Source organism: Castanea sativa, chromosome 4 (genome assembly GCF_040712315.1).
Source record: "Castanea sativa cultivar Marrone di Chiusa Pesio chromosome 4, ASM4071231v1".
Classification (NCBI taxonomy): domain Eukaryota; kingdom Viridiplantae; phylum Streptophyta; class Magnoliopsida; order Fagales; family Fagaceae; genus Castanea; species Castanea sativa.
In genome coordinates, this window is record NC_134016.1 from 9,567,892 (window position 1) to 9,581,594 (window position 13,703).

At 33.0% G+C, this 13,703-nt stretch overlaps 1 protein-coding gene across 1 annotated transcript; it reads left to right on the top strand.

Annotated features, from left to right (window-relative positions):
* The first annotated feature begins 5,098 nt into the window (after positions 1-5,098).
* On the top strand, positions 5,099-6,594 carry LOC142631504 (2-hydroxyisoflavanone dehydratase-like). The gene has a single exon (XM_075805670.1). It carries the CDS (start codon positions 5,306-5,308, stop codon positions 6,275-6,277), a length of 972 nt encoding a protein of 323 aa, XP_075661785.1. The 5' UTR covers positions 5,099-5,305; the 3' UTR covers positions 6,278-6,594.
* The last annotated feature ends 7,109 nt before the right edge of the window (positions 6,595-13,703 follow it).

Genomic DNA, 13,703 nt, shown 5'->3' on the forward strand with positions numbered 1-13,703 from the left:
GGTGAATCCATAATTTATAAACAACAAGTGTGTGGAAAAAGATCAACTTTCTTATTATTCTTTCTCCTCAGGTTTGTCGAGGATCACTTGGTAAGCTATTACACTTGACAGAAAACAACAACTTATGTTCTGTTAGGTATTGTTCTTTTTTTCTCACCACCCCTATTCATGTGGGATCTCTCCCCCTTCATAGCCATTTGATTTTCATCTCAACCCTCCACTTGGAGGATTGCTAATCCTCTCCTAGATACTTGTTCCATCATTGCATGGCTAGCAGTGGTAAAGTAGGTTACAGGCTGTATTGACATTGTTTAGGTGTCATTCTACCATTAATGTGGCAAGCTAAGTTGTTGCACTGCATTTTATGCGAAGATGATAATTGCTTTACTTGTAAGTTTCCTTTCCCGGCCTCTCGCCTGCATCTAAGACTATGGCCAAATTAGGTTCTCTATTTTTCAACTATGGTGGCTTCCTCCTCATGGGGCACCCTTTGTGAAGCCTCCTCGGGTGGAGTGTACTCCTCAGGTTTTCCAGTTCGTTGGATACATTGAGTATCTCGGTTGGGTTGGCCCAATTCAATAATTGCTTTACTTGTAAGTTTCCTTTCCCTCTCGCCTGCATCTGGGACTATGGCCAACTTCAGTTCTCTATTTTTCAACTATGGTGGCTTCCTCCTCATGGGGCACCCTTTGTGAAACCTCTTCAGGTGGAGTGTATGCCTCGGGTTTTCCAGTTTGTCGGATACGTTGAATATCTCGGTCGGTTTGGGCCTAGTTTAACAGTGAATTAGGCCCAAGGTCTCTTTGGACCTATCCTGGCATGGATGCCTCTCTCGAACCCCCCTCCCCCCCCTCCCCCCCCACAATTATTTATATAATAATATTTAAAAAAAATAAAAATTAGTAAATTAAATAACATTTGTTCATAACATACACATTCAAATTGATTGAACTCAAAAGTAATAATACATGGCATATGAGCCATAGTAATAATAATTTTTTTTCATCATATTCATCATCTTGTTTAATCAACTCCATTTAATTCTATGTTATCATGTTCATCTTGTGAAATTATTTCTTCATTGACACTTTTTAACATCATCATTAGCATTTACTATCTCTCTTTTGTTTTTTTTTTAAATAATTTTTTCTTTATATTTATTTTTGGCATTATTGATTAATAGACTTATAAAAATAATAGCAAAAGTAAAAATGATAATCTATTCATACTTAGAAAATAAATTTGCAAATATGAAAGTGAAATGTCAAGTGTGTAATTTTAAATTTTAGGAGAAAAGGAAAAAGAAAAAAAACTCATGGACATGTTATTTTATTGGGCTCAACGAAGTAACCTAATAATTTTGTGTTAAAAATAAGTCTAATAACTAGTTGGACTCAAATAAATTCATAAATATAAACAAAACAAATATATATATATATATATATCAATTTTAGACCACAAAAAAAAAAAAAAAAATCAATTTCGACCCACATGTCTATGTATTATACAATACATACAATTTTAGGATATCATACGATTCATACAATACGCACCTATTTATCATACAACTTATGAGCACAGAACCTTTTGTACAAGATATACGTATCGCGTATCATACTATACTGACAACTATGGTCTTAAGTTTAAACTCTATCTCCTATTTTAAAAGTCAAAATTCCATATTTCTCATTTTCACATTTTGAACTCCCTCACACTCCATATGTGAGGAATGTTGTTGACCCATGTAAACCCCATGTTACACCCATCTTCCTTATACTACGTATGTAAGTAATGTTATTGATCCATGTAAACCCCATGTCCCCTAGTGGCACCCACACCACAAACATAAGTATTGTAGTTGAATCACTTAAACCAAATTAGTTAATACAATATTGGTAACAATTACTAAACCAGTATTAATGCCCCCAGAAATGTAATGGATATAATACCGACTTGTATCGACTGTACTTGTAATTTTTTAGGTATTTTGGTTGGTATAACAAAAATAATTAATATATATATATATATTTTAATGGGTTATAAAATACATGGATGGTTTTATCAATCACCATGTAGTAGGTTGGATGAATTTCCCTCCAAAACAGTTTGGAGGTAAAAATTTTCCAAAATAAAATATCCAAACATGGGTGAGTGACAAGTGGAAACCCCACCTACTTCCCCCTCACTCCCTTTTAGTCTTCTCTCTTTTCATTGAACCAATAGTGTGTGTGAGAAGAATTTATAGATCTGTCGGCCTAGATGAAATTTTGTTTGTGAATATTGGAAAAAATTCTTAATAAGATGATCCTAAATTCCAATAAGCAACTTTGAGTTCACAATGCTTATAACAATATCATAATTTTTAGGAATCAACACAAATTCGCTTGAAATCTTCACTTTCTATGTTGATGCAGGCTTGCAGCATCATTAAAAAAAAAAAAAAAAAGAATTAAAATTCATACTTGCCTTGACAAAGTAATTGTAACATCCTTCAATTTTGACATAATATTAAAAATTTTCATATTTAATTATTTGCTGTGCACATCATAAAAGAAGAAATTATAATTTTATGAGAGCTTTAAGAAGTCTAACTGCACATTAACTTAAAAATGTGATATTATCTTACAAAGTCCATTGTTAATTAGTTTGGATAAGGTATTATACTAAAGAATCTATATGGTGGGTGCTTAGTTAGTTAAGCCCAATAGAGAAAAGAAAATTTACTTGAATTGGGCTATTATTTATTTGGGCCGACATCTTAACTCTATCTATCTGTGTGCTTCTTAATTTCTTTCTTCCCCAAATTGTTCAGCCGCCACTCGGTTAGCATGACACAAAGGTGAAATATAAAAAAGAAATACAGGTGAGGCTGAATAGAACTTATTGCTGAAAATTAAAAACTGAAAATTAAAAATATTGTAACAAAATAATTTTTAAATATGTGAATAGTATTGTGAGACTTATTTTTAATAAAAAGTGGCTGAAAAGTGCATGAACAGTATATGAACAGTGCATGAACAGTAACCGCACAGTGGTGAACAGTAACCCTGTCCCCCAGAAAAGTGTGCAGAAAAAAAAATGCGTTGAAGAAAACGCGAACGTGTATCCAAACGGATACTTAGTCCCACAATTCAACCACTTTTTCCTTTTATGATCTTACATTTCCACTCATAGCTTCGGAAAATTTAATTAATGGGTATAATTGAGAGCCAGGAGATTTCTCATTGGCGAGTTTCCAATGCCTTAAAAAATACATTCTTTTTGATGAAAAAATACGTTCTTGCCTCAAATGTTAAAACGTTCTGTGAATCCAGACGGCCAAATACTACTGTTGGCTGAAATTTTTTGCAAACTGCCATAGTTTGGAAATATTTAGGAATATATCACTTTTTTAGAACTTGAACTTGTAAAAATCAAGTTTTCTGTGTAACTCGAGTTTCAAGAACTCAAGTTCTATAAAAATAGCCATCGTAGCACTCGCTAAGGTGGATTTTTTTAATTAAAAAAGGTCATGTGGAACTCAAATTTTGTAAAATCGAGTTCCTTGTAAACAAAACTCAAGTTTTGGAAAATTGAGTTCCTTGTAAATGAAACTCGAGTTCTTTAAGCTCAAGGAATTTAAAATTTTGAATATGGAAGTTGAGTTTTTTAGAGTAAATTTTTGATACATACTTGAGTTTTCAAAACTCGAGTACTGTGTATGTCATTGTGGACTGAAGAAAAAGAGATTTGAGTTGGAGAAACAGATAAAGACAGAGAGAGGTCTAGAAAGTTGGAGATATTGCACAGGTGGATTGGGTTATGAGGAAAGAGTGAGATCCCATGGGAAATATATATGTGAAGGAATTGGAACCGGGTGGTTGATATATGCATTACTTGACGTTTTGAAGCATGAGTAGCATATACATAGTACTCAAGTTTACGACACGAGTAACATATTCACAATACTCCCCCCCCCCCCCCCCTCAACAACTCCAGTTCCAAGTGGCATTTTTAAATTAAAAGTCCACCTTAGCGGATGCCATAGTGGCTATTTTTAATAGAACTTGAGTTTCTGGAACTTGAGTAATGTGCCAAACTCGAGTTTCTCGCACTCGAGTTCTAAAAAAGTGATATTTTCCTATATATTTTTAAAACAATGGTAAATTGATATATATATATATATATATATATATATATATATATATATATATATATATATATATATTTCGGTAAATTGTGGTATTTGGCAATTTTGGCCGAATCCAAACTAATATAGTCTTTGAATTGCTTCGCGGTGGTACTATTGAGCCTGTTTGTTAGTGTTGTTTTTGTTTAAATAACACTATACGTATTTCAATAATACTTTTTCATCCGTGCATATTTCAACATCACTTAAACAATATTATTATAACAACGCAATGAAATGTGCTTGGATTGTGTGTGGGACAAGACACTTTAGCAGAGGCTGAGGGCTCATTTGGTAAATAATCTTAAACACACATTTTTCAGTTTTTAAACAATATTTCACATATTTTCACATACTTTTTCCCCCACGTGTATTTTTAAAAACTACAAAAAATTATAAAAATTTCATTTCAAACTACTCTACCAAACATCCCTGAATCTTTTGCATATGCAGCACGCCCATGGTTCACAAGCATATCTTTTAGTCAACTTCAATGAAATCTTTGATTGGCTTTTCTACTACTCCACTTGAAGATGAAGTTACTTTTGAAAGGGAAATGAGAAAGAGAGGATTTTATGTTGGAGCATCATCTTGCGGTTATACTCTACTCTTTACATCTTAGAGAGACTGTTGAAGCATTATTTTGTAATCATACTCTCTAAAATTGAGATGATTTTGTGTTTACATATGCTGTCAAAGATGCTTGAATAATAGTTTACCAAAAAAGATGCTTGAATAATTTGTTAACACTGTGCATAAACCTCAAATTCTATCCTACAAACAAATATTTATATTGATTCAACGTTATGAAATGATGTACTAATATTTTAATAATTCATCTAATAATGATATGCTAACCACGTCCACATCCACATCCACATCTACATCCACTGACCCTAGACAATCTGATGCAGTTATGCAGATCCACTTGCTTATCTTTATTACCTGTTTTGTCTTTATTAACTTTTTTATGATAAACTTTTGTGTTTATCAACTTATTCGTATAGTTGTCGGCAAGAAGAAGAGAACAAATTTCTGAAGTTTTGTCACAAAGGCCTTCTAACCATTAAAGCTTTGCAAGCAAGCAATAATAGTTTCCATTCATCCATTTTCTCTCTTTCTCAACCAAATGCTGCAATGACTTCCGACACCAAAGAAGTAGCCATAGAGCTTCTTCCTTTGATCCGGGTCTACAAGGACGGCGCAGTGGAACGCCTCGAAGGCACACCGATTGTTCCACCATCACCTGATCAAGATCCAGAAACTGGAGTTTCATCCAAAGACGTAACCATTTCAGAGAACCCTTCCATCTCAGCTCGCCTTTACCTCCCAAAACTCACTTCCCACAACCAAAACCAAAAGTTCCCCATCTTAGTCTACTTCCATGGCGGTGGCTTTTGCATTGAATCCGCCTTCTCAAGCCTCTACCACTGCTACCTCGGCAATTTAGTCTCCCAAATCAATGTAGTTGTTGTCTCGGTCGAGTACAGACTTGCACCAGAGCACCCTCTTCCAGCTGCTTATGAAGACTGCTGGGCTGCACTTCAATGGGTTGCCTCTCAATCAGCTGGTAACGATAAAGAGCCATGGTTAATCAATAACGGTGACTTTGAAAGAATTTTTATAGGGGGTGACAGTGCTGGTGGCAATATAGTACATAATATAGCTATGAGAGCAGGGGTTGAGAGCTTGCCCTGTGGTGTTAAAGTTTTAGGTGCTTATCTTGTCCATCCTTATTTTTGGAGTTCTAAGCCAATTGGCTCAGAGTCTAAGGAAGTACACGAGAAGAGCTTGCCAAGTTTAGTTTGGAACTTTGCGTATCCCTCAGTAACTGGTGGTGTTGACAATCCAATGATCAATCCAGAAGGGCCAGGTGCACCGAGCTTGGCTGGGCTTGGCTGTGATCGGTTGCTTGTGTGTGTGGCTGGGAAGGATTTGATAAGGGACAGAGGTGTTTGGTATGTTGATATGGTGAGGAAGAGTGAGTGGAAAGGCGAAATAGAATTGTTTGAAGTGGAGGGTGAAGACCATGTTTTCCATATCTTCAATTTTGAGACTGAGAATGCCAAGGCTATGGCCAAACGCTTGGCTTCTTTTATCTTCAAGTAAAAAAAAAAAAAAACTCTGGTACAAGGTACGTAAGAAGGAATTCTGCTTGGGAGCAATAATAATCATAATGGTAGTAGATGCTTCATCATGATGAGTCCCACTTGCTTCCTTCCATTGTTTTAGTTTAACTTATGCTGTTTGATTGAGATCAATAAGGCAAATTTCTTCAATCAAAGATGGCTTGTGGTGAAGTTGGTTTTCTTTTTTTTTTTACTTCTATTGTGTTCATGCTTAATTTGGTGACCATGATTTTCGGGGTTTATTCAATATATGTCCTTACTTTCCATATATGCATATACATCTTTATTTTCTATCAAGAGTTCTTGTATACACTTGTTGAGCTCTTTGGCATAATTTCAGAGCTAAGTCGGACCGCTCTCTCTATTTCGGAGGTGGTATTTTGTATCATGGGGATGTATAAAACTCCGCTTACATGAAGGTTGGTCCGCTATAATCGGTCTCATTCTATCCTAATCTTGATCAGACCTTACATTGGTTTTGCTCATTTTTGCTTATCCTCTTCTCTCGCCTTCGATCATCTCACTTATAGAGAGAGATTCTTTGGAACCACTACTCCTCAAGGATGCTATGTAACATTCCCGAACAATGGTATGGTTTAATTCCCTCGACTTCCCCTATCTTATGTTCCATGGAGAACCACACCATCTTGCTATAAGTTGCGGTGACAACTACAGTTTTGAAACTCGGATCGAACCTTACTGTCCGACCTAGTTAACCGTGAACCCCTCATTTTTGCGGTTGTTTTAACCTTAAGAACTTCTTTTTGCGGCTGCACTTTATATTTTTTTCAGATCTTGAACAAAAGAATTTGTAAGAGAAAAACATAAAACAGAGAAGAAAGAAGACAACGAAGCAGGGCTGCGCCAAGTTGAGAGAGCAGGTTGTCAACACAGTCGCTGGTCAGTGGTCACGCCTTCGTCCTTTACTCTCTTTTTAGTTGAATACTGCTATGTTTCTACTCTCTCACTTTCTTTTCTTTTGTCTTCTTTTTGAATTCCTAAGCTTCTCACGTGGCTTACATTGGAAATGATGAACGGTTCTAATTTTTGAATAAAAGCAAAACATTTTCAGCCGTTAGATTTAGCTCTTTTTTCAGCTTAGCTCAATTTGACGTGACGTATGCAACAAATATCTTAAGTATATATATATATATATATATATATATATATATTAGAGGAAGTTGCAAGGTGGCGTCAGCTGGCTCTTTTTATTATCGTTAAGTTACTAATTAGTTTTTGGTGTAGAGAAAAATTAAACTTTAGATTTTTTATATAATTATTAAAAATTTTATCAGTTGAGCTAATTAGAACCTACTATTTTAAGTATTTTTTAGATTAAAGTTGTTGCTATAATGTTTATACAAATTTTTTTTCATAATTTGCCACCGAGATGAGTAGTTAAAATAGGTAAAAATTGTGTAAGATATGCAAGGGATAGCATTTCTCAATTTTTAATTAATATTTACCGTTTTTTAAAATGAAATAAATAAAATTAAGTATATAATAATTATTAAATTATTATTTAATTTAATATTATTAAATAATTTTAAAAATATTTTATTTAATGTAAGTGTCCTTCTAATAATAATAATAATTATTATTATTATTATTATTATTATCACAAGTTTAATTAATCAGCATATAAATAAATATATAAATACTATATTTTAGTTTGCTTAGAATTTGATATTTTTTATTTGTCTTGTGAAAGTTATGAAAAAAAATATTTAGATTTCTATATTTAATTGGATTATTTTAGTTAATTTTTTTATTTATATTAGTTTTATTTATTTAAATAATTATTAAATTAATTATGATATCATCACGGTTTAATCTCTGGTCTCAAAAAACATGAACTTTCCTCTTTTCCGGTTCATTGAACGGTCCGATGTGAAAACAAGTCAACTTTATTTTTTGCTTGAGAGTTATCTTGCCTAGAATGACATTATAATTTGATGGATGGTCCATGTTGGGTCTTGTTTTGGTCTTGACTCATAAAGGCTTATTTTCTTATTTTTGGCCCAAGCTCTCTTAAGGGAGTTTCCAGCATACACATAGAGGACAATATATAAAAAAATAAAATTAACACTCAAGTTGGGTACTTGGGTCTTGTTTGGTCTCGACTCATAAAAGGCTTACTTTCTTTTTGTTTCTTTTTTGGCCCAACCTCTTTCAACTCTCAAGACAGCTTCTAGCGTACACATAGAGGACCATACATACAAAAACAAAAAGAACACAGGTGTGAGAGACAAGGTCTAGTTTTGAGCTTTCCTTCCTCTTATCATGGCCATTGAAACGTATTAAAGCAAAGTGTATCAAAGGTGCGTTGGATTTCTTTCAACAAGTTGGTGAAGTTGGGTTTTGTAAAGCTCCTTGAGGTAACCTTGTATTTCTTAAAGTTGCTTGCGTAAGCCCAAGTTGTGTGATAAAATTTGAGTTGAAGACCATTATAACTTGTTCTTTATCATGGATTGCCCGAAGCACAACCTGTAGATATAGATTTAGTGTGCGTTTGGAAAGTAATGTCGAAGCTGGCTTTAGGGTTTGACCCCAACCTGTAACATCATGTGGTTTAATTTAATAATGCCAGGTGGTTTGGGGGGAACAATACAGTGTAAAATGCACTTTGATGAGAATGTCAAAGACTTAAATGGGAGAGATTATTGGGATGAGCCACATGAAGCTCCTTGTCACATAAAAGTATGTATATATATATATATATATATATATATATATATATATATATATATATGTATATATATATATAAATGGAAAATTCTTAGTTTATACCGTACTAGCAATGTAAATCCAACTCAACAAATGTGTACAATTGTACAAGTTTGTTGAGTTTAGTATAATGTAAACTTATAATTATCTTAAAAAGGTGAAAACACTTTTATTGTTAAAATTCCTTATGTGCCTCTGGCACCAAAAAATCTAGGCGATTTGGTGTGGTGTGGTAATGCATGAGCTACAAAGTTACATTTTTTATGAACTTTTTTTTAAAGACCATATACAAAGGTTTGGATCAAATTTTTTGTCTCATCCCAAAGTCTAGAGTTCCCAAGGGAGTTGTTAAGTGATTGAGAGATTGAAAAAGGAGTCAGGGATGGAACCAGTACTTGGAGTTAGGGGGCCAAAAATATAAATAAATAAAAAATTTGAAACTCCAAATAAACATTCATTTAATAAACCATCAACAAAGAAAAATACACAAAATTATTGTTTTTTAAGATATTACAATACAATTATTTATAAAAATGGGCCGTTAGATTTTCCTCAACATTAGTAGTCGGCAATGTTGCACCACTAGTATTAGCTTTTAAATTATTTGAAACTTTTCTTTGAAAAAATCAAACATTGTAGTTGATTTTTTCATAATCTACAAATAAAATATAATATAAAATTATCATGTCATTATATGGTCAATAATCTACAATCATTACACATAATAGACAAGTACTATACACACAAGCAGTCAACAACTAGCCAACAAATTTTAAAGTTGTAAATAATCCCTTTACCAAAAAAAAATCTTTTTAATTTTTTAAAAGACACTAATAGATAAAAACAAGGAATTTACTAACGTGTCTACACTAAAATGCATAGAATTGTCTAAACATCACATGGGCATCATGTTGTTTTACATTAGGGGTGTGCTCAAAATCAAGAGACCAAAAAAACCGGCCGAACCATGTCCAAAATTTTGGTTTAGTTTTGACTTGTAGAAATGAAAACCGAAAATTTTGGTTTCGATTTCAGAAAATAAAAGTCTGAACTAAATTGAAACCGACTAATATGTATTAAATATTACTTTGTACAAAATATTTCAAGTTGAGTACCACTCGTTTAGTGGTAAGACACGCATGCGACTATAATTGGCCAAGGTTTGAACCCTACTAAAAATATTTTAATTTTTTTTCTCTCCTTATAAAACAAAACTCCGTTGTTTTATACATCAAATTAAAACATTAAAAAAAAAAAAAAAAAAAAAAAAAAAAAAAAACCCTACTCTCTACATTTCACTTCAACCGCTTCACACCCTCACCCTCATTCTTTTCTTCTCTCTAAGTTCCATGCCTCTCTCTTCCCTCTTCACCACCTCAATTGTCCTTAGCTTTGTTTCTTCCAACATTGATGCGCTCTCTCTCTCTCTCTCTCTCTCTCTCTCTCTCCTTCAGGTGTTGCTATTATGGTTTGTCTTCTTGCTATGAGTTTGTCTTCTATTTTTATTCTTGATTTTGTTTCTCTCATCCCAAACCACCCATCTTCTTCTTCTTCTTTTCTTGCTTTTGTTTCTCACATCCCAAACACCTAAACCCGACCAAACTAAATTGACACCAAATGCAATCGGTTGGTACGGTGTTCTTCCCTTACAAATAGGTTTCAGTGTTGAATATGTTAAAATCGAAATTCTCGATTTGGTGCAAAAACTGCCTCCAACACCGACCGACCCGAATCGATTACACTCCTATTTTACATAGTTCACAGTTGTTAGTCACTAAACTAGAGATAAGACATCACCTGACCACTGTTTATTAATATATATATATATATATATATATATATATATATATATATATATATATATATATATAACTTTGGCCTTATTAAAGATTGAAAGAGAAAGATCAAAGATGGAGTCAGAGTTTACCTCTCTCTCTTTGACTCTTTTTTTCTAGTCTCTTCTTCTATCTTTGGATGTGGTGGAGTCTTTCAATTCTGCCTCTCTTTCAATTTTCTTTGCAACGTTGTGAACACATATGATAAAATCTAAGTTAATCAACCAACTAACCAAGCCTTAGAGATTCATATATGAGAGCGGTATAAAATGTTACCAGGTTTGGGGCCTTTGGGTGGTGCTGATTGCTACGGTGGACTGGTGGTGGCCAGTGGCATCAGGTGTGGTGCACTGGTCTGCCTTTGCTGCTGCTACACTGCTATTCTGCTGTAGTGCCACTGCCCAACTCCTCAATTCTAAGGTCTTCTGCCATAAGTTAGGTTTTCTCTTCTTCCTCTTCTTCTTCTTCTTCTTCTTCTTCTTCTTGGTAGTGGCTTAGAAATCCCATTCTTTTTCCCTTTTATTATATATGTGTCTTGTTAGGATGTGTGCCCTTAAATCTTATTGTATGATGCTATGTATGACATTATGTATGACTTAATGTTGTGTTTAATAAAGTTGTTTTATTATTATCTAAAAAATAATGGTAACATGAATATTATGACATTATCATATAGTTCATGAGATGCATAGTATGTGATTTATATGATTTAGTTACAGAAAATATAAGTCACAAGTTCTTTGTAAACTCATAATTTTAGTTCGTAGTCGGTGATGAAATTGGGCATTTCATTTGCAAAGACTATAATATATCAATTAAGATGATTTGTCTTGATCATGGAAATAGAGATTTCTAGTTGGTATGTTAATATGTTTTAAGAGTTAAGACATATTGAACTGGAACGTTGTGAGATTTATTATTCTCCTAATGACTGTTAAATGAATAATAAATTCATGACTTCTATTTGCATGATCTCTTAATCCTGAGAGGATAATTGAATTGATCATGAGATGTAGGTTGCTTTGATATATTAGGTGTGAAATCTAAATTAACAGTCAAAATCTCCATGTGTTGGGTAACCACATTTAATGTTAATGAAACATATATTCTCAAGATGAAATTCATAGTCTCTTAACGGAGATATAAAATAGTTCATTGAGATAAGTTTACTGGGTTTGATTATTCAGAGAGTTAGGCCTAACCACTTTAGTAAGGAGTTACTAAAGTATATATTTATGAAATTGGATTTCATAAATATATGATGAATAATTTTAAAGGATTAAACCGGGTACTCAAGGAATTAAGATGTAGTAATTTACAAAGTAGTAGTCTACTTTCATGACTTTGTATTACTACGAATATATTATGAAGGGCTTGCATGTACAATAAAGTCTTGGGATATAATTTATTAATAAGGCCTAGAGTGCAATTATATTTATATAGTGGTATTAAATATAATTAATGGTAACTTTGAACTTGTCAAGAGTTGACAGAAAAGCCCAAGGCCCATTGGAGCTAGTGTCTTATTGGTTTCTTTTGGTCCCACTCCAAGTCACATACTTAAGCCCAATTGGAAAGGCCCAATTGGAAAGGCCCAAAAGGATAGCCCAATTAGATAATCAGTTAGATACAAAGGGAAAAACATATAGAATTTTAAAGATGAAGAGAAATAACATTATTGTGAAGTAGTGTATATGAAGTGTTAGACACTTTGACATTCTCCATTTGAAAACTGATTGAGAGATCAAATATCTTGGGCGTTAGTGGAATTAGAGTGAAGATTGAAAGTGTTCCCAAGTGCTTCTGATCTTCGGTTTTGAAATTTACCGCTCCAAGGTACACTCTCTTGTTCTCAAATTCTAAAACTTATATAGTACATGTTAACATTTATGAATGAAGTAGATTCGTTATTTTTCCGCTGTGTATGTTTTGTATGCGATATAAACATGTTATTTTCCATCATGTCTTGCCATAAGTTGGCATAGAAATCCCCTTCTAGTTAGAATCGGCTTTGAGTTTTTTTTTTTTTGGTTAGACTAATATATTTTTTTTATAGCTTTTAATAATATCAATAATATTGTTGAGGGGGAAAAGCGTAATTTTATTGAAATAAATTGCTAAAAATAATATATTGTATATATACTTTTTTTTTAAAGTCTGGGGGGTCACTGCCCCCCAGGTCCAACAATAGCTCCGTCCCTAGAAAGAGCAAAAGTTGAGAGAATCGTAATATCTTTTTATTAGAAATCAACTAATGATTCTCCAACCATTGTCTCATATATGATGAATGAAGTTTCTCTCCAAACTCTTCACATATTTTTATATTGAATGTGAATCTTGAAAATCTAATCGTTGAATTGCATGCTTATTATATCCTTCATGCTTACAAAATTTCAAGAAGATCAAAGATTATTAATTTGTCATCAAACAAATATTAAAATTTCAAGTTTTTGTGATTTAAAATTGTGTATTAAAAAAAAAAGTTTATTGATTTAATAGTAAATGTTTGTTTGTTTAGACCCTTTAAACTAGATTGTTTAACCTAATATATTAGCCAAGTGATTACTTAGGTTAATTATTTAGATCTAGATTAAAAAAATAATAAATCATATCATGCACAACAGCGAAAAAGTAAATAACACCATGATATGATGACCTAATAAAACCAACAAAATGAATCGTTTCAAGATAAAAATTTGGAGAGGATTTGACTTAGCAATCCTTAAGGTAAAACAAATCCACTATAAGAGAATTGAAGTTTTTACAATTTAAATTTAATCCTAAATCTATTACTACCTTAAGTAGTAACTTACTGACACGACTTCGTGCAAACTCCAAATCCAC

Coding starts and splice junctions, on each gene's coding strand:
- LOC142631504 (XM_075805670.1), top strand. CDS start 5,306: ATGACTTCCGACACCAAAGAAGTAGCCATAGAGCTTCTTCCTTTGATC.